General features: G+C 32.8%; 1 protein-coding gene across 1 annotated transcript; it reads right to left on the reverse strand.

The window, feature by feature from the left end:
- Positions 1-1,772: 1,772 nt before the first annotated feature.
- On the reverse strand, positions 1,773-19,036 carry LOC129235092 (uncharacterized). Its single transcript, XM_054868773.1, has 6 exons — positions 18,774-19,036; positions 16,497-16,712; positions 10,636-10,767; positions 7,137-8,057; positions 5,621-5,716; positions 1,773-2,375 (listed from the first exon to the last, which is right to left on the reverse strand). The coding sequence occupies exons 2-6, from the start codon at positions 16,666-16,668 to the stop codon at positions 2,227-2,229; spliced, it is 1,470 nt and encodes a 489-aa protein (XP_054724748.1). The 5' UTR covers positions 16,669-16,712; positions 18,774-19,036; the 3' UTR covers positions 1,773-2,226.
- Between the last annotated feature and the right edge of the window lie 3,450 nt (positions 19,037-22,486).

A 22,486-nucleotide genomic window follows, 5' to 3' on the forward strand; every position in this document is an offset into this window, starting at 1 on the left:
TCCTTTTATTTTTTAAGCAAAGGTATTTTTATATTTTTTATAACTAATTTTTGTTTGTAGCAAAAATCCATTTTTAATATAAAAATTCCATATTTTCTATACTTACCTTTTTTGCATAATTTTTAATAAATAAGTTTTATTAACTTTGGGGACATTAAAATAAAGATTTATTCCATTGAAGCATTACAAACTTCATTTTTCTCAAAATTTAAATTTGACTTATAAATTTTAATTGTAAATGATTGCAGAATATAAGCTTGCTCTTTTTTTAAAATAAATTTTAGTATGTGTCTTGGACAATATTCAATTTTTTGCAACTACTCGGTATTGGCCGAGTACTGAGTACTCGGCAAATTGGCCGAGTAGTTATCGAGTACTCGGTACGTCTCTAAATATGATGATGCTTATATGTCAAATATGTTTGTTACAAACATGCAGAATAATAATGAATGGGACAAGATTAAATGAGTCATCACTAAGTTTCAATAAATTTGCTTCAAACGTTGCCTTTTAGTGTCAACAGTGCATTTAACCATCCACATAACTTGACAGTATTTTGGTTCTGTAAAGTAAAGCTACATAGTTTAGTTCTTTATGTTTCAAAACCAGATATTTATGTAAAAAAACCTTTCAGTAGTGAATAAAAATTCTGATCCAAAAGTACTTTCTTTGTTTATTAATTTGCACATTTTAAATTGCATATAAATTAATAGGTCCAGAAATTCCAGGACATAATGTTTGATTCCTGACATTGAACGTAGCAGTGGGGCGCATGGATTAGTTTAGCTTGCTGTATGTATGGGCACTAATGTTTAGAGTATTAGAATTCTCCTTTTTGTCTTCTATCGCCTGACTAAAGATCTTTATTCTCTAAAACCTTCAACAAATTAAGATAAACTCTGATAAATTTAGCAGTCAAGTTTTTAAGAGTGATGGAAACGAACTTTGATGCAATTGAATTGCGTTTTTTGAGTGGGCGTGGCTAAACCAGGAACGTGCAAGTTCGCTACTATACAGAATATAAAACATAAGAAATGTTGAAAATAATAGTAAATTAGAAATGAGCGATGATCAAGCAGTAAAATCACCTCGCAAAAAAAAAAAAAAAAAAAAAAGTTTTGAGTGGTTGCAGCAGAAGTGGATGTAATGAAATTTCAAAATTCAGGTTTGATTTTGGGATCGTTCAATTCTCCACTTTGAATAGCTTTTATGTGTTATATTGTTAAATCACTCACGATTTCTAATGCTCTTTTAGTTACTGTTACTTTCTCTTTGTCCAGGATATTTTTCCATGGCTTGAAATAAATTTCCATGACCTTCAGTGAAAATTTCAATTTTCCATGACTTTCCAGGATTTCCATGACCCATACGAACCCTGGCCATTACAATGGGGGGCAGGAAGAAAAATGCAAGCAGTTTTCTGTGGCAGCTGATCTTCAGTCTGCAGGTCATCTTTATTAAACGACTTATGTAAAATATTGCAAGGAAGACTTTCTATTAACATTTTCATTTTGTTTACGAAAAAGGTAAAAAAAAGATACTTTTAATTTTACAAAATGTATATTCGGCATCATTTCATATTGCAATGTCTTAGTAAAATTCAATTCAAACGAAGCATGAGATAGCAGGACATTGGTTCACAGAATATTTAAAAATAATTGATAATTGCCATTTTTCAAATCGCCATTTTTTTTCAGCATTCAGCAGGTTTGGAAAAATAAGTAAATTAAAAAAAAAAAAAAAAATTAAAAATAAAATAAAGACAAGCACTAGATATTAAGAAATTATTTAATTTGACTACAATTGAAGCAAAATAGAAATATTAAAAATATGAAGCTTAGGAATCTGTAGGTTTTCATTAGATCGCTCTCTTATTGATAGATTCCTATTTACAATTAGAAATATAATTTCTTTGAAAAATTATTTTCTCTTAAATATTGCTAACAATTTTTACAAGTGCAAATATATTCACCATATTACACAACAATACCGCAGGTTAAAATATCCCCGCCATTAAACAAATATGCTACAAGTTACGATGCAGTCAGCCACATGATTGCAGGGCAAAGAGACTAAGGAACGAAGTCTTGAAGAATCATTATCCTTTTCTTTTACAGGCAGCCAGTCACGTGACAGCCAATGTTATTGGTTTTATCTATTTACAAGCAAAGTTTATGTTTAGTTCAGTTTGTTATTCTGTCACTTTTATGCATCTGAAAGACAGGATCAACAATGAGCGACATTGTTGGAAAAGATTCCCGAATCCAACTGGATGTGGAGAACAGGTTGACTACGGCCAGCATCAGTCAAGTTTGTTCTATTTTGGGGCGGGGGAGGAGGAGGCAATCGTCTCGTGCTTTGCTTCTGTCGGTTCACTGTAAGAGATAAAAATTGGATCAATACATTGGAATTTGGGATGTCCAAAACAGATTTTAATACCGTATTACCCTGTACTATACGGTATGCCGCAAAATTCGGGAATCACCAGATTTTCAATGACACTTGCCTGGTCCTTTCCGGCAAGCCGGAAAAATTGAGGTTAGGAAAAAAAATACTATAAAAATATTACCGTATTACCCTGCACTATACGACATGCTGCAAAATTTGGGGGTCACCAGATTTTCAATGACACTTGCCTGGTCCTTTCCGGCAAGCTGGAAAAATTGAGGTTAGGGAAAAAAATACTATAAAAATATATGTTCAGCTTTAAATGAATATAAGTTGACTCCCGATACAACGCGATCCGACTTACGCGTCTATAACGCATTTTTTTAACCGGTAAAGAATTTTAGACCTAATGCAAATTCCTCGCCCGCAACACGCACGTTTTCTGAAGGGAATCGCAGTGTGTAAGTACAGTGAAACCTGCGTAAGTTGACCACTTTCGATGCACTACTTTAGTAGTCAACGTATAGAGGTTGAATTATATGATATAGATCTAATTCTATTGACAATAAAAAAAAAAGCTGGTCTTCAACTAATCACAAGTCACAAACCTTCATTAAAAAAAAAAGTGTCATTTTTAAAATTTTAAGCCTGGTTGTGCCATACCACTTCACTGCTGCTTCGCTGGGACTGATAATAACTCGGGGGGTGTTTGGGTAAACACGACATATGTATTCATTGCCGCTAACAAACCAGGGGGGGGGCATACGAAGGACTACCCACTTTGGGCCACCCTCCCCTATGCAATACATTTTTTTTTTTGAAAGAAGGTTATTTTCGGGATTTATTAATTTTTTCCCTTACAGTAATTTGCTGTCTGATTGCAACTTAATGGGGAAATTTACTTTTGTTTTGTTGCAAAATAAACCTCAAAACATCCGGCATGCCAGAAAATTCGAATTTCCCAGCATGCTGGTCAACCTCGCTTTTTTCCAGTATGCCGGGTAATATGGGGTAATATGGTACATTGTGAAACCGTGAAATATGAATGGGTGAGAACGAACAGCAGAAAGCTTAAATGGTAAAAATAGCAAATTAACAAAACAAACAAGACAAAATGGAACTCAGAGTCAAAATTTATTACACTATTCTTTGAGGAAAAACCGTTAAGCAATAAATTTCTCCAAAACTCCCATAACAACAAATTTATTATTATGGGAATAGTGATCCTGATTAATTGTTTTGATGTGTACGAGAGTGGCTGAGATTTTTGAGTTACAAAATTTAGAATAGTTATTTGAATTTTCTCATATAGAACGTTCAAAGCAGTAAAAGTATACCTGACTATTGTAAGATTTCTGACAATGGAAAACGTTTTAATAAACAGGGATGAGAGTGGTCAGAGAGCAAAAAGGATGAAATCCAAAAAAATTTCGTAAAAGGGATGATAACCAAAACTGCATCAAAATAGAACCTGAGAATTCAACAAAAAATGACTAATTTACCAGTTTTAAAGGTAATACCTATTTAATTAAGTGTAAGTAACAATTCTGTACAATAAGCTGCATTGTACCATTTCTTGCAAGAGTGTTTATTCTTAAATAAATCTGAATTTTGATAAAGAGGCAATAATTCCAAACCCTGAGTCCTTGAACAAAGGGTTGGAGGAGCCAGAGGTCAATCTTCGCTGCATCACACAATAGTGTCAATTTTTAAAATTGTTTAGAGAAAAATACATTTTTTTCATTAAAAACATTTGAGTTTACAGTGTTAAACAAGTGTGAAAACTAATTTTAAAAGTAGGTCTGTATGTAAAGGAAAAATCTGGTAGGACATACTTTTCATAGTAAGAATTGAAAATAAATATATATAGGTATATAAATGATTGGTTATCTTTTTCCTTGCATTGGAACCCAAAATTTGTTTTTAAAAACTTCCTAATACGATTTCGGAATCAAAAGAACAACTTACAACTGCTTTATTTAATCATGAAATCCCAAAACTTTTAACAGACTGTAAAGCCTAAACCATTTGAGATTCACCATAAATATTTTTCACACTTTCTTAAATACACACAAAAAAAGGTAACCACGCCAAATTTCAATAAAATTTGAGACTGTGGGTGCTAAGCCACATTTTTTGATCGACTTTTGCATTTTTTCTAAAATAATATTATTGAAATGATGAATAAAATAAGCAGATATAAGGTAACATACAGTAAAAAACCATCCAACATCAAAAATAATTGAAATACTAGCAGGATGCAAAAAGATTGAAATCTCAAACGAGGCGTGCAACTTTCGGCGCAGTACGTGTTTGACGTCGTTGGCATGATTCCAAAACATACGTTTTTAGCAGATATTGCAAAGGATGAAGATTCGAGGGGAAAAAGTAAGAAATCGAGGATTAAAAAAATAAGAAAAATTGTATTCTTTTCCGATTTTTGAGAAAAATAAGGCTTGAAAGAGGCAAAAAAAAAGGAGGAATAGGAGGAAAGGTTTTAAAAGCCAACAGAAAAAGCCGGAAAAATCTCATCCCTGAATAAAGATCTCGTTTCATTGCAGAATAAGAAATTGAAAGGATATTTCTTATTTTCAGAAGTGATATTAAGTGGAACAGGCAATGCCCCATTGGAAAAACCTTGAACCCATATTACAATTTATTACAGATAAAAGTAGTTAATTTGCATACCATTTTCTGTGTGAATAATTGTTTTAATATATTGTATACATGTTATTTTAAAAACAAAGTTCAAAAATAGAAAGGGTAATAATTTTTTATCCAAATAAATTAACCATGCTCCAGAAATGACACTTACGCATAATGACAAATATGGCTACCTATATTTTAATTAGACAAAAATCTAGATTCAGTAATAAATTAATGTTTTAGCAAAAACTGAACCATTTATTTATGATTTTATACTTTCTAACAATTAAATAACTTACAGCATTAATCAGATAAAAGATAATTTTATTTAAATTTAAGATAATTTTTGACAATAGTTTAAATTCCACCTTTTACAGCAATATTTACTGTATTGCTCTATCCAAAAATTTTAAATTTAACTGATTTGTCTAGTAAAAGACAATAAAACAGTTTCTTTAATAATAATAATAAAAACCCAGATGAACTTATAAACAAATTATAAAAATTTCACAACATGATGCTTTAGGATGAAAACTAATGTTTAAACTGAAGAAAGAAGCTTAAAATGTAATTATATTACACTTACATTTGCTAGGATAACTTTTCTGAATGTTCATGAACTTGTCAGGTTTTGGCAAATTTTGTGCTGGGCAAAACATAGATTTAAACCTTTCTTCAAAATCTGTTTAAAAATTAAGAATACATAATTAGCATAGTATCAGAATTGACCTTAAAAATTCACATAAAAAAAAACATCAGCTCTATGGTATAATAGGTAAAAAATAATGCTTTGATGATATGCCGGAATAACGATTAAATTGTCCGTCACACTTTTTTTCTCTTCCGACATCATTTTTTGCTTGGCCGTGAAAATTGTGATACTGAAAATGTTAAAATATTCCTGATTTTATGTTACCTTTTTCGGAAACTCTGCTTAATAATTTAACAAACAGATGAAAAGCCTTTTTCATCTACAGGACTGATACATACGTTTTCTTTTTTAAATTTTTTTTAGAAGACAAATTTGTTTTACAGCTGTTTGAAGGTACTCGGGCATTCTTTTTGTTACGTCTTAGTGTCCTTTGTCAGTGAAAGAAATTTTTTCCCACCGTCAAGTCTTCTTTTACAAGTATGGCCTCAACGCAAATTCTTTTGATTTGGATATAATATCCACTCCTGATGATGGTAATGAAGACAAAGAAGAAATAATAGAGGATGTTCCCACAGATGATCAAGTTATTCAAAGCATAAAAATTTAAAACAATTTTCATTTGCAAATGTCAACCAAAAAGCAAGTTTGCAAAAAAAAAAAGTTGTATAAATGAAATTGCATTGAAAAACAAAAAACAAAGTTACACATTTGGTCCATTAGTTAATTGGGTAAGTATCAATTTTTAAACAATATTATACCTGCCAACCCTGCAAGGAAAAAATCCTGGAGATTTTTTATGATCCCTTTTAGAGACCTTTAGTACAATCACATCTTTGCATTATATAATTCATTGAAACACAAAACGGAAGAATAAAAGTTAAATTAATGCTTAATACACAGTTAAAATTTACTTTTGATCTGACTTAATAAGCATTCATAATGTAGCTAAATTGGATAAGCTTTCAAACCATGGAGTACATACGTCTGGACAATCTTTACCAACACAATTTTAAAGGATTTTTTTTCACAAAATTCCTTAAACAAAGGGATTTTTGCAAAGATTTATAAAATTCAGTAGATTTTTAATTATGTAGAATTGGGAAATCGAGAGAAATGCTCAAAATCCAGAAAACAACTGGAAAAACCAGTAGAATGGTCAGGTATACGAAATGCTTAGATTTTCAACAATGCCCTAGATTTTAAAATTTCCCACTGCGTACATTTTTTATCACTAGTCGGACAGGATAAGTAAAATTGGAGTTCCACTGTACTTTTTTTTGCACATGTAAGATAGAGGAAAAATTATAACATAAAAAATAATTTCATGTTAAAGCACTGGCTTTTCTAGTTAGGTGAAATTCAATGCACAAGAATGCAAACTATAATGAAGTTTTTTTATATGAATGATTAAAATTTGCATAACATCAAATTGAGAAAAGTCGATTCTTACCAGCCGACTGTTTCATTGAAGATACCCTAGTTGGCGGCGTAGGTGCCATGTTAGTTGCTGGCATTGCTTTCAACTGTGATGGTGGAGCAGGGTGAGCAGGAAACTGGTGCTGTGGTGGTGGTGGAGGAGGAGGAGCCGGTGCCCTTGGAGGAGGCGGCCTGACTGGCGCCGATCTGCTATTCACCAATGCAGCTCGATTAGGAGGCGGGGGAGGAGCAATGTTCATTTTATTCCAGTGATTGCCTGGCGAGGAGTTTGTGCCCATTTGATTGAGATCATTTGGCGCACTATTGTTCCTTGGGGGCGGTGGGGGAGGCGGAGGTGGCCCTATGCTTTTGGCCACGGGCTTAGGGGCAACATTATTGGCAACAGACAGTTTCATGGAAGTAAATCGTGAATTGTGACTTTCCCCGGTTCCGAAGCTCTGCCTCCGGAGGATGTTCGGAGGCTTTGATGGTGGGGGAGGAGGCACAGATTGGGGTGGAGCAACGGGACTGCTTTTGGGGGGTGGGGGAGGTTTCACATTGGGAGGCGGGCGAGTAAGGCGAGGTCTCTGTCCGAGGTTCGTCTGAGATGCAGAGCGCTTGACTGTCGTATGCTTCACGGATGAGTCCGGTTGCACAGAGGGTTCGACTTTCGTGTTGGATCTGAAGACAGGTTTTTGACTGGCTGGTGGAGGAATCGGAGCAGGACCTTTGAAATTGACATCATTAGGAAAGTTTGGGTTTCCACCAGATGCATTGAAATTTTCTTTAATTTCTAAACTAGGAGTCCGATAATTTGCAACACGCGGCTTTGATACAGGACTAGGAGGTTGTGAACGACTTCCACTCAGTTGCCCGACCCGCAAATGATCCAAAGATGAAGCACTACTGCCAGACTTTATACTCTGAATAACTAGAGATGATGGTGCACTGTCACCTAGAAAGATATTTTGGTAAATAAAAATATTCAAACATGATAAAAACACTTAAGATCATATAATTAAAACCAATTGTCTTTATTTAAAACAAAATTTTCAATAGAATATTTAAGTTTCTTGAAGAGCACAATATAACTGTGATATGAGAATGTTTTCAGAAAAGTATTTGAAGTTCAAAAATCTTGTACAGCATATTATATATTTGATGCCAACATGGGAACAAGGGCAGGCAATTATATGAACTCCATTCGAAAATTTTTGCAACACGGTTTCATAACTCTTATTTAAGTCATTTATTTCTTTCCCGTATGAGAAACTCTACAAAAATGTTTTATAATATTTCCCTCCAACATAGTTCAGTAAAAAAGAATTGAATATTTGAAAATAAAGCAATTTTTTTTTTGAAATGGCAGGAGTTAATTGTTCATTTGCTTTAAGAAAAATCTACATTTCACCTGTTTTAAATTTAAAAGTGATGCAGTACTTGGAATTGAAGAAAATAGAAAATTGAAAATGGAAAGTTCCAATTAGTTACATTAATTTTGTTATTGGTACAGTTAAAAAACTTTTTACATTTCATTTTTTTTAGAACCAGAGTAGGTACATCCAAAAACACAACGCATTGGTGGTTTTGAAAATTCCCTTCTGAATCATCTTTGCACTTCAATGCTGGTTTCGGTATTCCGATAAAATTTTAGGACAAACTTCCTACATTTCTCGCCATACTGTGATTAATTAATCACATCTTCAATACGAAAAAGGCAGCATGTTAGGGACAGTTAAAGTGTGAGTACATTTTTTTCAGAAAACCTGAAGTTTTGAAGCACATTGTACAAATGAAGGTGTATCGTTTAAGGAGTAATATTTGCTTTCACATATAAAACTTGTTGTAAATAAATATGAGTGTAAAGCTTATAGAATTCTAAGCCCTGTTCTTTTCAATGTAATGATAAATGATTTAATGGGCACTACTTCAAGAATTGTCGCAGGCATAAATATTTTGCTGTTTACTGATGACATAGTAATGAGTGCCACCAGATCTGACTTACTGGCTTGGAAAGTGTACTTCAACAGACCTTAAATATCCTGAGCACCAGGACTTATGAAAACAACATGGTTCAATTGTTCTCCCTCAGTACAAAACACAACATCCAACTTCATTTGGACCCAAAATTAACTTGGAAGAAGCATATTGTTACAGCCATTGATAGAGGATATTCAAGATCAAGACTACTAAAACATTTAGCAGACGTTACTTGGGGCTCAACTCAAGATGTTTTGTGTACTGCCTATAAAAGCTATGGTTGACCTGTTATTGAATATGGAAATGAAGTTTTGATAACTGCCTTAGATTCTTTAAGACAACACGTTGTGATTGATTGCTGGGGGTGCTCTTAATGGAGCTCCAGACAGAGATAAAACCTTTCAGTCAAAGATGCCGATAAAGCACCATAAACCTTGTTGAAAAAATCCTGCACAGAAAAAATAACTTTCTACCTTATTATAGACCAACAAGTAAGAGATTAAAATCACATAAGTCTTTGAAAATGCTCATATCCATTTCTGTAGAATGAAACTATTTCAACTTATGAAAACGGGGAAAGTGTTGTGCTCCAACGGATTCCGAGTCATTGTGGCATTTTCAGAAATAAGCTGTGGATCAACTTGCTAAGGCTAGATCTCTGTTGGCCTTACCAGATCTGCATAACATTAAACGAATTGTTTTTAAAAAATTAAGAACATGATTTTTTCATATAGTGACACAGCTATGGATAGAGAGTGGAACTCCGTCATTCCTTGCTCAATAAAAGTAATAGAATCCAAAATTCATTGCTTTGATCTGTTGAAGTGGCTTATTTTTGTGTTATCATTGGACATGACTATTTGCAAAAACATCTGCATAGAATTGGAGTGAAGGATTCGTCCTGTTGTCCTCTGACTCGCTTGGGTGAGAATGACGGTGATCATCTCAGGAACTGCTTCATTATTTTAAAGTTTTTAAACAGCAACTCAAAGAGCGCTTAATTCCCATTTTTATACTTCATCAAATTGGGCTGCTCATTGATTAATGGCAGAAAAACCGCAGATAGGCGTAGGATTAAAAAAAAAAAGAAAAGAATATTGTGAAGGAAAGCAAAGCAGACCCAATTTGCATTTGAATTGCCCCATCCCCCCTCATTTTGATTTCCCAAATAAAAACAATAAGGAATGAAGCTATTAAGTTATAACTAAAAATTAAGCTGTATAAATATGTTTTACTTTGGAGTGTCTAATAAGGCTGAATATTCCGACAGATTATTGCAATTGCCTGAAAAAAATGGCCAGATACCACTGCATTTAAACATACAATACAATGAAAATGTAACTCATCTAATCTGTTCAACATAACTAAAGAAGTTCACTTCTGCATTCTCATTAAAATGAAGTTAAAAAGTTGTTTTGCATAAAATTGGGAATTTTACAATATCATATTAGCAAGTTCCATGACAAAACACAATTTATTTCAAAGCAAAATTCAAAAGTGAACACATATTAATTTTCAACAGTAAACCTTGCTGTTATGAAAAAAATATTTACCATTACGAGGAGTTGTAGGCCGCAATTTTGGAATGCCTTGGGCAAATAATCCCCCAGGAGGAATAATTGGGAATGGGCCATTAGATTTACTATCTACAGTTCTTTTATTTGAAGTACTTGAAGATGTTTTACCTAATTAAACACAAACAAAACATTAAAATAGCTGTAGTTGCTACTAAATAATAACAAAGAAATGGCAATAAAATAATCTTTCAGTAATTTAATATTGTTCGATTATGTTTTAATTAATTACTGTTCAATTAATTCACTATCAATAAACATGCACTTTTGATTTGAAAACTTTACAAAATTTTTTAATGAATTAAATAACAGTTATACGAGTAAAATAAACAGCAGAACTTTATTTATCCAGTCACCAGTAAGCATAATTTATGATAGCAAAAATGTAACTAAAGAACAGAAACATTGTTTTTTTTTTGATCTGTAAATAATTCAGCATCTGTGTGCACATGCTTCTCTTAAGTGCCACATGTGTTTGAAACAGGAGACGGTAGATCAATTCTTTGTTAAGAAATGATGGAAATTTTTTTATATCTTTAAGAATGTTATAAAATTTAAATGTAATTTTTGTTATAGAGCATGATTTTTTTATCGTAATGAATGGTAAGTCTGCTTATTTAAAAACTTTTTTGCTATTATTCCTACTACTCAGATTTTTGATTCTCCGAATAGCTTGAGGTCCCAGTTAGTCTGTATAAACAAACTGTATATTGTATACAAAATACCAACAGTCCAGTAATGCTATTCAGAGACTGCAGTTTCATCCTTGTTATGAACTTATTAATCTGGAATAGACAATAAGCGAGCTGGAGGCAGATGTCATCTCATTGAAGCTGAGAGTGCCAACAAACTGGTAGCCAAAAGAAATTTGGCACACCAGCGAGAGTCTGCTAAAATGGTGTGGTTCAATGCATCAACTGAGGCAAAGCTTGGGCATCAAGCACTAAGTTACCACTCTTAGGCCAGCTAGGTAGTACTACATGACGACAAAACTACAGTCTGGATAGCCTAACAGGGCTATCCGTATTTTGTATGTATGCCTTAGTCCAGGTTTAAGGTCGGTAACTTACTGCTGTATATTGTATGGTAGTAATTTTTATTGCAACAATCACAGTTCACACCCTCCTTTGCATGAAAGGAAACCAATATCCTGAAATATATTGTAAAGTTGATGCCAAATTGGTCTTAAATATTTCGAGATCTCTCCCAGAATTTTCAGCTTGACATCGGAGGCAAAACGAAAAGAGCAATACAGGCTTAAAATTAGTTCAAAACCATCTGCACAATTTAAAGATTTTAAAACTTTTTTAAATTGAAAATACTTCGTTGAAACCTAATTATCAATCAACACAATATTAATAATAATAAAAAGTTAACTGAATAAAACACATGTGAATTTGTAATACACATCAATCAATGAGAACAGCTAGCTTTTGATAACTAGGAATAAAAATGGCTTACCACCACAGATATTTTTAAAAAAATAATTTAAACATTTTAGATACACTGCAAAAAAAAAAAAAAAAAAACGTATTTTTAAAGCAACCATAGTTGTTTCCATAGGACATAACAGATGAAAGTCGTTCAATAGTTGTGGATACCTCTTAAAAAAAATTACAATATTATAAACATAAAATGTTTTTAGAAGATGACACAAACTTAAAAAAAGTTCATCAAAGAGTTTAAGTTTAAAACTTTTATGACAGTCAACTAGACAATAAGATAAAATTAATTCCAGATTTAGGCAAGGCTAAGGTTTTCAGGTTGTTTGAAAAAGCCAATATTAAAGCAAAGCAGCAGCTGGTCTCAACAGTTGATACACCTTGTTCAAACATTTATTACGGAACTCTTTCACGATTATCTGGCTCCTACAAACTATCTTCTCTTGTTATTTGAGGTAATTAAGTAGATTTCAAAAGCTTTCAGTTTTCTACTTAATGAGCAAGATTGCAAATTAAAGAAATTGTGTTGACTGGAGGGACTGACAATGCCAGTGCTTTTTTTCTAACAAAAGAAGTGCAGGAGCATTATTGTCCCTACAACTTATTTTTATGTGTAAATAGCCTGAATTTTGCCTAAAATGTTAAAATGTCCATGAAACTGAAAATAATTACAGTTCAGTTCCCGGGAGCTTCAATGCAAATTAAGCCCTGCAAACACTAGCCCAATTTAATGCTTAAATTTCTTTAATAAATTTGAAGTATTCTTTACTTCCTGAGTCAGGCAGAGAAAAAAAAGATTTTCTTTTATTGTACAGGTTTCGGTGCAGTTGACAGGTACGACGTAACCATGGACAGCTCTTGGCATAGCCTTTTCGATTAAAACAATTCAATTAAAGTGTCAAACTACGAACAACATCAATAGGCGCAAATAAGATTAAAATAGGCAACTAGTTTCAAAGGCAATCGCCCCATTTTTCAGTTCCTAGCAAATAAAGAAAGACTTGTCAGAGTAACGTTGAAATACTTAAAAGACAGTTTCAAAACAAGTCAGGCTTCAGCCAGGGGTCTGGCCCAGGGGCGGCATTTCAGCATTTCTCTCTGCACGAGTCTCTCATATGGGACATACCATCGTTACACTGGGAACACAAGTATGAAATATTAAGCCTATATGAGGAAATGTCTTCTTTAGTTAAAATTAACCATGTTTTTCTATCAGCTTTCTATGTTCTGAAAAGGCCGGAAAATACTTCATGAATTTCTAAGTCATCATCCAAATAACGAAAAACACTTTTTCTAGTCTGGGAATATGTCGAGTTTCATCAAATAATAAATGAGAACCAGCGAGATTTTTTAAAAATGAACATTGATTTACGACTTACATAAATTGAATTCATTCATTTTCTATCATTCTATTCAAAAAAATTGTGGGTGCGACTGCCCCCTCTTGACCCCCCTATTTGCCGCCCCTGGTCTGGCCGGAGGATATTTGGGTCCGTTAACGGACCCTTCACATAAATCCGATAAACTAAATTAGACCTTTCACAAAATTCTGATAAACGGATGTTTCACAAATTGTTTGTTGAAATAGCAAATCGGAAAGCAAAGTAACGCATATTTCCGTGTATAAAACCGATAACTTTTGGAACCTTTTTTAAAGTCAAATTAGAGGGATCAGCTTATACAAAATCTGCTAATTTTGCAAAGAAAAAAAAATCTCTCTTGTGATGCTCCTGCAAGCGATAAATAATTGCTACTGCCAAATAAATATAATGCTTGTTGTTTGTTTCTTGGAAAGAAATTAACAGCTGAAAATAAGTTTCGATTTAAATAATTTTGTTTTTTTGTTTTATCACAGCTAATTAGCAGCGATGGTGTTGGGTGTAGTGGGTGCTGTCCTTAACTTTTTGGAAAAGATGTTGGTAAGCATTTTTCTCCTGGTAAGCACTTTTCTCCCACTCATGATTTAATAAACAATAATAATATATATCAGCCTTTTTATGGGTGGGTGGGTGGGTGGGGTGCGATGTTAAACTGTTATTTTGGGAGAAAATTATATGGGTTTGAGTTTTCGATGCTAACAAGGATGATTAACTTTAAATAAATTCTTTTAGTTACCGTTTTTTTCTTTGGATGTCTACATTTTGAAAAATGGCATCTTTTAATATCCAATGAAAGAATTCTATTTTGTTCTTTTTTCAAGCTAACTTCGCTTTATTAGGATGCAAATAAATGAAAAGTCTCTTTATTTTTGTTAGAACGCTCGTTTCAAGTTTTGAAAGCAAAATTCCATTTTCTTTTATGAGTCAAAAGTAATAATACTGAATCGATGGTTTAATTTTTTTTGCTTCAACTGTGTCCACAGATATTAATGATATGTTTATTATAGGACTCTAAAATGCAATTTTAAAATGATTTTATCAAAAATATTTCTTTTACAAGCCGTTTTTATACTTTTGATGCCTTTACTTTGAGAATTGCAATCTCTTTGCATCCCCTATAGGAATCTGATTTTTCAAATTTTTGATGTTTGATCGCTTTGTTAAGAGGTAAACAAGTAAAATCTCTTTGTATTTTTGTTAAAATCACAGAATTTATAGGTTCTAAATGAAATTCTGTGATTTTTAAGCGTGTCTTGGGTCAAAAAGTAAAATGCTGAACCCTTGTCTGAATTTTTTTTTGTTACAATTATTTTAAATACTGTACAGAAATATTTCTAGTATAATTTAATGTAATGTAGAATTGTAGATAAATATTGATACTTGAAAGAGCGATGCCATCACTCCCCCTCCTCCCCTCCCCCGCTAAATACTAAAAAACATCACAGAAAGATATTCTCAACATAGTTTAAATGATTCAGTTTGTGCCATCTCTAAATTCTAAAATTTCGTTTTAATCTTATTTTTTTTTTGCAAAATTATTTGAATTTTCACAAAATTAATTCATTTTTCACAAAACACGGAACCTGTGAAAAATCCTGGACAGACCATGCTTTAGCATTTGTTGAGTTACGATTGTCCGTAGAAATATTAGAGAATGCAAATTCAAGATCTTTTAGAGGAATCGAAATGTGAGAAACTGTGAAAGACTAATACAAATGTGTACACAAAAAGCTTCCGAAAAATCCAACCCTCTAAAAGTGGAAAGTCTGCAAATAATCTAGTTTCAGAAGACTTAAATCTGTGATCGAAGTTTAATCTCTAAGAACTTGTAATTTTTTGTTGCTTCACATAATTTTCTAGCAAGCCTAATAAAAAATTAGCCTTGCTGTTTGAGTATACACACAGTTTTGAACTTCAATGATATTAGGGGACATGATTCAGTTTTTTAAATTTATCAAAACAAAAGATGTAAATGTGTTAAATTTTTGTACGGAAAGCATGACCAGGGGGTCATTGTTTTAGGCTATTGAAATCTGAAGCTAATTAGGAATTTAGGAAAAATTATTACTATAGTAGAGTTGTGGGCACTTGAAACAGAATACCGGGAGAGGCCGTAATGAGTAAAGAGGTGGATCGATAATTTTAAGGGAGCCATTGATCTTCATTAGGGACGAATAAAACCGACTAGGACAAGACTAGCTGGGCCCAATGCCTGTTGCTGGTCATCTCATTTGTATTTGTTTGCCCCATTTTTTCCAATATTACATTCACAGATAATGTAATAAATACAGGGTTGCCACTGAATTTCATTACTAAAAATTGTAGGTTTAGTAGCCTACAATATAAAAAAGACTCCAAAATAGTCGGTCGATGCAGAAAATAGTTTCTAAAGCATTTTTTTTTTTAAATAGCATTTATGCCATAATAATGTAATAAATTTTCAAAAAAAAAAAGAAAAGAAAAAAAGAAACTGTAAAACAGTCTTGATTTTTTTTTTCTGAAGAGTAGGGAGTAAACTGACAACTGAAGATTTTGCCAAAGGAAAAAAAAATATTACTACAAGTAGTCACTTTTTCACTGTAATAGTTGCTGTTTTTCACAACTGAATGAAAAATAGTTTTCGCCCAAATTTGGCAAAAATAGCCTTTGCTTAAAATAGTAAATTTCCCCCTGATGACCAAATGATAGGAGCAAAATAGGAGCAAATTTATCTGGTTTTTAACCATGGTTTTTTATGTCAGGTCAAAATAATAAATGGGGGGAAAAGTTATTAAAGTGATATAATTTTAGACTTGTATTTCAATAGGTTTACAGGATAACTATTACTAATAATTATCAACTTGATCGCTGAAAGATTGGAGTTCGTTAAAAATAGCGATTTTTTTTCAGAGGTGGAGAAACCGTAATGAATGGTACCCGATCTCTGACATTAATGCATGAAAAAATATCATCAGAACACAACTAGACACAACCACCCAATTAAAATGCACAAAATATTTTTAAAAAATCATAAAATTACCTTCAATGGCTGGCTGACTTCTGTCATTTGTCTCAGCTTTCTTCAATTGTGTTCCCTTCCTGATCTGTGAAAGTAGAGCATTTCGATCAGGAGGTGGTTGAGAGTTGCCTGATTTAGCCCCAGTTGGCAGCTTAGGCAACGGTGGAGGTGCCGGCGGAGGGGGTGGTGGCATATTTAAAATGAAAGATCACACCACTTTAGGGTACACTGAAAAAGCTAAAAGGAGAAGTGATATTAAAATCTATCTAATCAAAATAAATGGGATACACAAGCAAAAATAAATACTCAACAGTTCAACGTTTCATTCTGTTCGGAACATTTATGTTAAGTTCTAATTTATGTAAAAAATGTACAAAGCCGAACACTTTTTTTTTTAAAATACAGTAACAAAGAACATTTGCATATACCAAAAAAAAAAAAAAAAAAACCATAGGTTATGACAAATATGCTAGATAAAGTCCCTGAAAATCCATTGCAATTGTCATTAAAAGGTATCAAAACAGATTTGGATAAATTTGCTTTTATGTGTGAGACCAGAATTTCCTGCTATAACACAGTAAAATGTTTTTTCGTTGAAGGTATTCAAAGCCAGGGGTCGATCTAGCTGAGGCAGGAGCGACAAAGGAGGGGGGGAGGGGGGCAAGAGGGGCAGTTGCATCCCCATTGCACCCCCACGTTTTTCACTAAGAATAATAATGAGTAAATTCAATTTAGATAACTTACAAAATCATTTCAGAATAGAAAAAACTGATGGAGAACAATTGTTTGCCTTAACTAAAGAAGTAATCTCTTTATATGGGTTAAATATTTTAAAATTGCGTACTCTACAGGGGTGCCTATCCCGCACAAGCTCAATGGCACAAATCCCCCCCCCCCTAAAAAAAATTTCTCCCTTTCAAATGAGGTCAATGTTAACACTTTTGGAGTTTCTAATTCCTTTAATATTGCAGAAATTAGGTTTTTTGAACATGACTTAGGAAAAATTTAAGTGGAACAGCCTCTAAACCTCTCTTCCTAATATCATAGAATATTGCTTCCATTTTTAGGACTTAAATTTTGAAACAAATTCCAGCGGAAAGCTCCACACTCCTCCTCCTGTAAAAATTTCCAAAGTTATCTACAATTGCATTTTTGAAGTTAAATTTTAAAAAATTTAAAGGAGAGGAGAGAGAAATTGATTTCTATCTATTTTTCAAAAAAAAAAAAAAAAAAGTGCCAGAGTTCCATCTTTTATTCTACCGTCACAAAATTATTGAAATAAATAATAGATTCGGTTTTATTATTAGTAATAAAATATTTACTGTAGCATTTGTTTTTTTTTTTTTTTTTGAAAAATCTTAAGGATAAAAAAATTTTCTCGGAAAAGATATACTTCAATTTCAATTTAAAAAATATCTTTTCCTTGCAAATAAAAGTTCAAAGAACATATCCAGGAATGTATCTTAGTTACCCAATTTAAAAAAAAGGAAGTAGTGCAGTCTCAGAGACCTGACATCCCTTATTATGTCCTAGTTTTTTAACTTCCCTGTTACGAGAAAAAAACTTATTTCAGCATAAAAAGTTGTAAAACTTTTCATTGTAGGTATGTGTTATGCAAAAACAAATGAAACTTTACCCAAAGAAAGCGTAAATAATTGTCAACTTTGGCACCCCAACAGAAATTAACAACTAAGACACTGACACCTATGGCAACTAAAAACAACCAATATTTCTTCATGAACACATAACTTATCAATGTATTAGCACTCTAATAAGAACAAAATGCAACAAAGAGTTCGAACGATATTTTCATTCAATTCAGAGCTTGATTGAACAATAGACTTTAGAAGAAAATGCATTTTATTTTGTGCATCATTAATTTGTATTGAATGATTTAAAGCTGCTTTAAATCAGTAAATTAATTAGGCAAATAATTTCAGTTTTGCAATTTTGCACATGAACATTAATGGAATGTTGATTATGGTAACTACAAAAATAAATTATTAAACGCAACTTGAGGTAGATGAATCACAATACCGAATTCAATGAAATTTCTTTCACGCAAATCTAAAGAAAATGTTTCACAGAAACCGACAAGAAGGATTATTATAATTGTAACCAAAAAATTAAACGCAAGAAGTAAAAATGAATAGTATGCACAGGAAGTGTTATGTGTCACACATTTCTAAGTTTCTATATCCAGGAAGTTGACAAATCAAATCGCGGAGAACAAAATTCAAAGATACATTTTAACAGATGAGTAAGTGTACAAAGAATTGCATGAAATAAAATATTTACCCATGTAGACAACATGAAAATAACTCATTTTTACACGCAATGTTTTTCTGCAGTCATAAGAACTATTCATGACACTTGAGAGTAAATACCATCTAATGCATTATTTAGAACATAACATTTGATTGCAACTTTTGGAAATCGGTAAATTACATTTGAAAATAACGATACACCTAAATTTTAACAAATTTAATAAATATTAGAGCTATATTAAAAAATATATTTGACTTATTACAGAAGCCTAGACCCATTTCCCATTACATATCTTATCTGCTTACAACATTGAAGATTTTTTTAGGTGATGCCAAAGGTCAAAAAAGTGAGTAAAAAATTGGAATTTGATACAAAGGCTTAAATTCTTTCGATGTTTACATTCCTTGCATCCCTTTTGTAATAAATATGTTTATTATGTGATGAAATTCTTAATTTTATATATATTTCAAAAGCAGTTTTCAAATTGCGTAATATTTGGATGACGACATAATGGTGAATCATTCATTCACGCATCAAACGTTTCAATGACCTCCTTTTTATTGCTTATGATAGTTCAAATAAATATCAGCAGAAAATAAGTCTTCACGCGTACTTATTCATTTTTAAGATATTTTATGAGCTTTACCAGTTTCATCATTATTTCATTTAAAATTCGTTTATTTAAAGGGGAAAAAAAATATATGTGTGATAAAAACACTGTGGAAGAAGAAAAGAGATCTATTTTCTTGTGTTTCAGCCTTTGCTCATCAGAAAATTAGCATTGAAAAACTGAATCAAAAACACCAGCAGATGAAAGATTGAATGGAACATTGCCACAGACCGAAGTAACATTGAAACGTTTCTTTTACGTTTCTTTTACGTTCAAATTATTTCCGTGTGTCGGAAGCAACGCATCAAAACGTTGATTTAAAGATTCGTTACAAAAGCATTTTTGAAACGTTGCATAACGTTTAAAATTTACTCAAATTAAAGCATTATGAGCCAGTTGAAAAATAAACGTCTCAAAAAATTACTAATCACTATTCGCTGCCTCCTGCCATGTATTCGGCAAAAACTTTGATACCTTGATTTTCAGTAATAAACATCGTATTATAGCTTGTTGTGTCGACATTCCTGCTATGCGGTGATCTCTGGTCCTCATTTGGTTATGAAAATATTTTATACTAATACTGGATCACTTATTTTTGACTTTTAGCGGTAAGTACTTTTAATTTTTTCATTGATGTATTATTCTGTTGATATTCTTGTTTATTAAAAGAGTTATTGTACTTTTTTTTAATGAAATTCGTACGTTAAAACTTAAAAAAAATTAAATAAAATTTAAAAAAATAAAACTTTAAAATTACCATCACCAAAGACTGTGTAAAACTGCGTTCATGAAACTACAAGTTTCGCAACTTTCCCGTTGGAGAACCTCCCCACTCCCGTCCCCCATCAGCTGAGTTTTTTTCCCCAAGATGCTCCCCTAAAACTATTTTCTAGTTGCGCCACTGATTGCTAAATGCATTTTCAGAGCAAAGGAGAACCCGTGAAAATCACTACTTATGCACAAAAATATTAAAATAGCTTAATCACATAACAAATGTATAACTATTTGCCTGAGAATTTTACTTACAATTCCAATTCTTGTAGTAATCATTCTTCCTGCTTATTTCATTTTAGCCCAGTCAATAAAGGTTTCGTGTCGCAAATAATTTAGGGAAAGCCAAATTTTTGCAAGTTGTTAATACATAAAGTGTACACTAAAAAAAAAACAAAGTCCCAACCCCCACCCCTCTTGCTTCCCTCCCCACCCCCTCCGAAACATTATCAGAGCAGTACTATGATTATACGCTTTTCGTGTTGCAACTACTTCAGAGAAAGCTGAGTTTTGGCAGGATGTTTACATAATGTATTCTTTAAAAAAGTACAAATTCCCGACCCCTACCCCTTTCTCTCCCCCTTCCTTCCCCACCCCTTCTGAAACATTGCAAGAGCAGTACTATGATTACGCGCTTTTCGTTTCCCAACTAAATAGGGGAAAGCTGATTTTTTTTCTAGATGTTAGTATACAAAGTATACACTAAAAAACACACAAAGTCCCTTCCCCTATTGCTTCCCCCCCGCTCCGTCTGAAACATTGCAAGTGCAGTATTATGATTATACGCTTACAGCTAGAAAACTAATGATGATAGCGGAGTATTCTTTTTATTTCACTTCTTACATTATTATAAACCAGTGGTGTTCAACCGGCGGATGCCTACGGGTCATATCCGGCCCATGAAACTGATCAGTGTGAACCGTTGTTTTGCGAAATGTTACAACTAGAGGACTAAGTTACAGCTAGTTTCTGAAAAACAGGTTGCATTCAACAACAACAACAACAACAACAAAAGGCATCAAGTTATTATAACTACAATTTTTTTTTATAAGGGGTCATCTAACAGTTTGTTGGCTCGGTCTGAAATATTGTTACGATGCGTTCCACTACAGTATTCACATATAGACGTACAATGGAACTCAGTTTTACGACAGCTACAGTTTGTAACACAATATTTTACAGTTGCAAGGTATGAGTAGGAGAATTTAACTTGGAGCAGAGGTAATTGTCATAATCTTAGGAATCAGTCTAAATATATTTACAAACCCATTGTTCTGCTGGAAACTTAAAACCTAACCAAATTTGAATAAAAGTTTGTGAAAAGCAAGTAATCGCAAAAATGTCCCTAAAGTCCACTTTTGATTTATCAAAACTTCCACGAACTTTAGACGTCACTCTACAACATCTTTTAAAGGTTTCCACCAGAGTTTTTTGGGTCAACACCAGATTCAAACTTGGTTAGGTTTTAAACGTCCCCCAGAAGAGTGGGGTTGGCATTGTACTTCAATGCAAAAGACTTATTCCTAAGTTCATGAAGATTACCTCTGCTTCAAGTGAACTTCTCCAATTAATATCTTGCAATTGAAAACAGTATGTGTTTCAAACTGCATCTGTCGTAAAGCTAGGTTCGATTGTACGTCTATGTGTGGACACTGTAGTGGAATGCACTGTAACAATATTTCGGACCAAACCAACGAAATATTAGAAGATGGCTCCTTATACAAGACTTAAAAATAATAACCAAAAGCAATATTAAACGTTAATAATATCTGCTGCAAGAAAATAATCTCTGTTCAAATAAACTGTTCTTGATTTATTTAAAGCTTAAATAGTTAGCGAAGCATTAACATAATTTTGTAGACTATCGCCAACACAAACAAATTATAAACTTTTGTAACAAATAATTGCATTATGGTAGTAAAAACTTTAAGTGAACGTCATTACATTCTTGATCCATTTGAAGAAAATGATTATTATCACATTATTATCTATAAATTTTGTTCAAACATTTCTTTCCAAGTCCAAGACGTAATGATAAAAAGCTATTAATTTGTTGAAGTTACTTTTTACTTTCTTCTATATCTAATACAGAGAAGAAAGTATTGGATTCGTGCAAATTTTCGAATTTCGAATTTTGACGGATTCGAACGATTTGAGGTGTGCTGAGTCCATTTCGACTATTTTTGGAAAATGTCTGTCTGTCTGTGTGTGTGTATGTGTGTGTGTATGTATGTGTGTGTGTGTGTATGTGTGTGTGTATGTGTGTGTGTCACGTCTGTGTGTGACCAGTTTTTTGTGGCCGCTCTACAGCAAAAACTACCGCATGAAATCGAACGAAATTTGGTACACATATGTGCCCCTA

This window comes from Uloborus diversus, chromosome 2, assembly GCF_026930045.1.
Source record: "Uloborus diversus isolate 005 chromosome 2, Udiv.v.3.1, whole genome shotgun sequence".
Taxonomy (NCBI): domain Eukaryota; kingdom Metazoa; phylum Arthropoda; class Arachnida; order Araneae; family Uloboridae; genus Uloborus; species Uloborus diversus.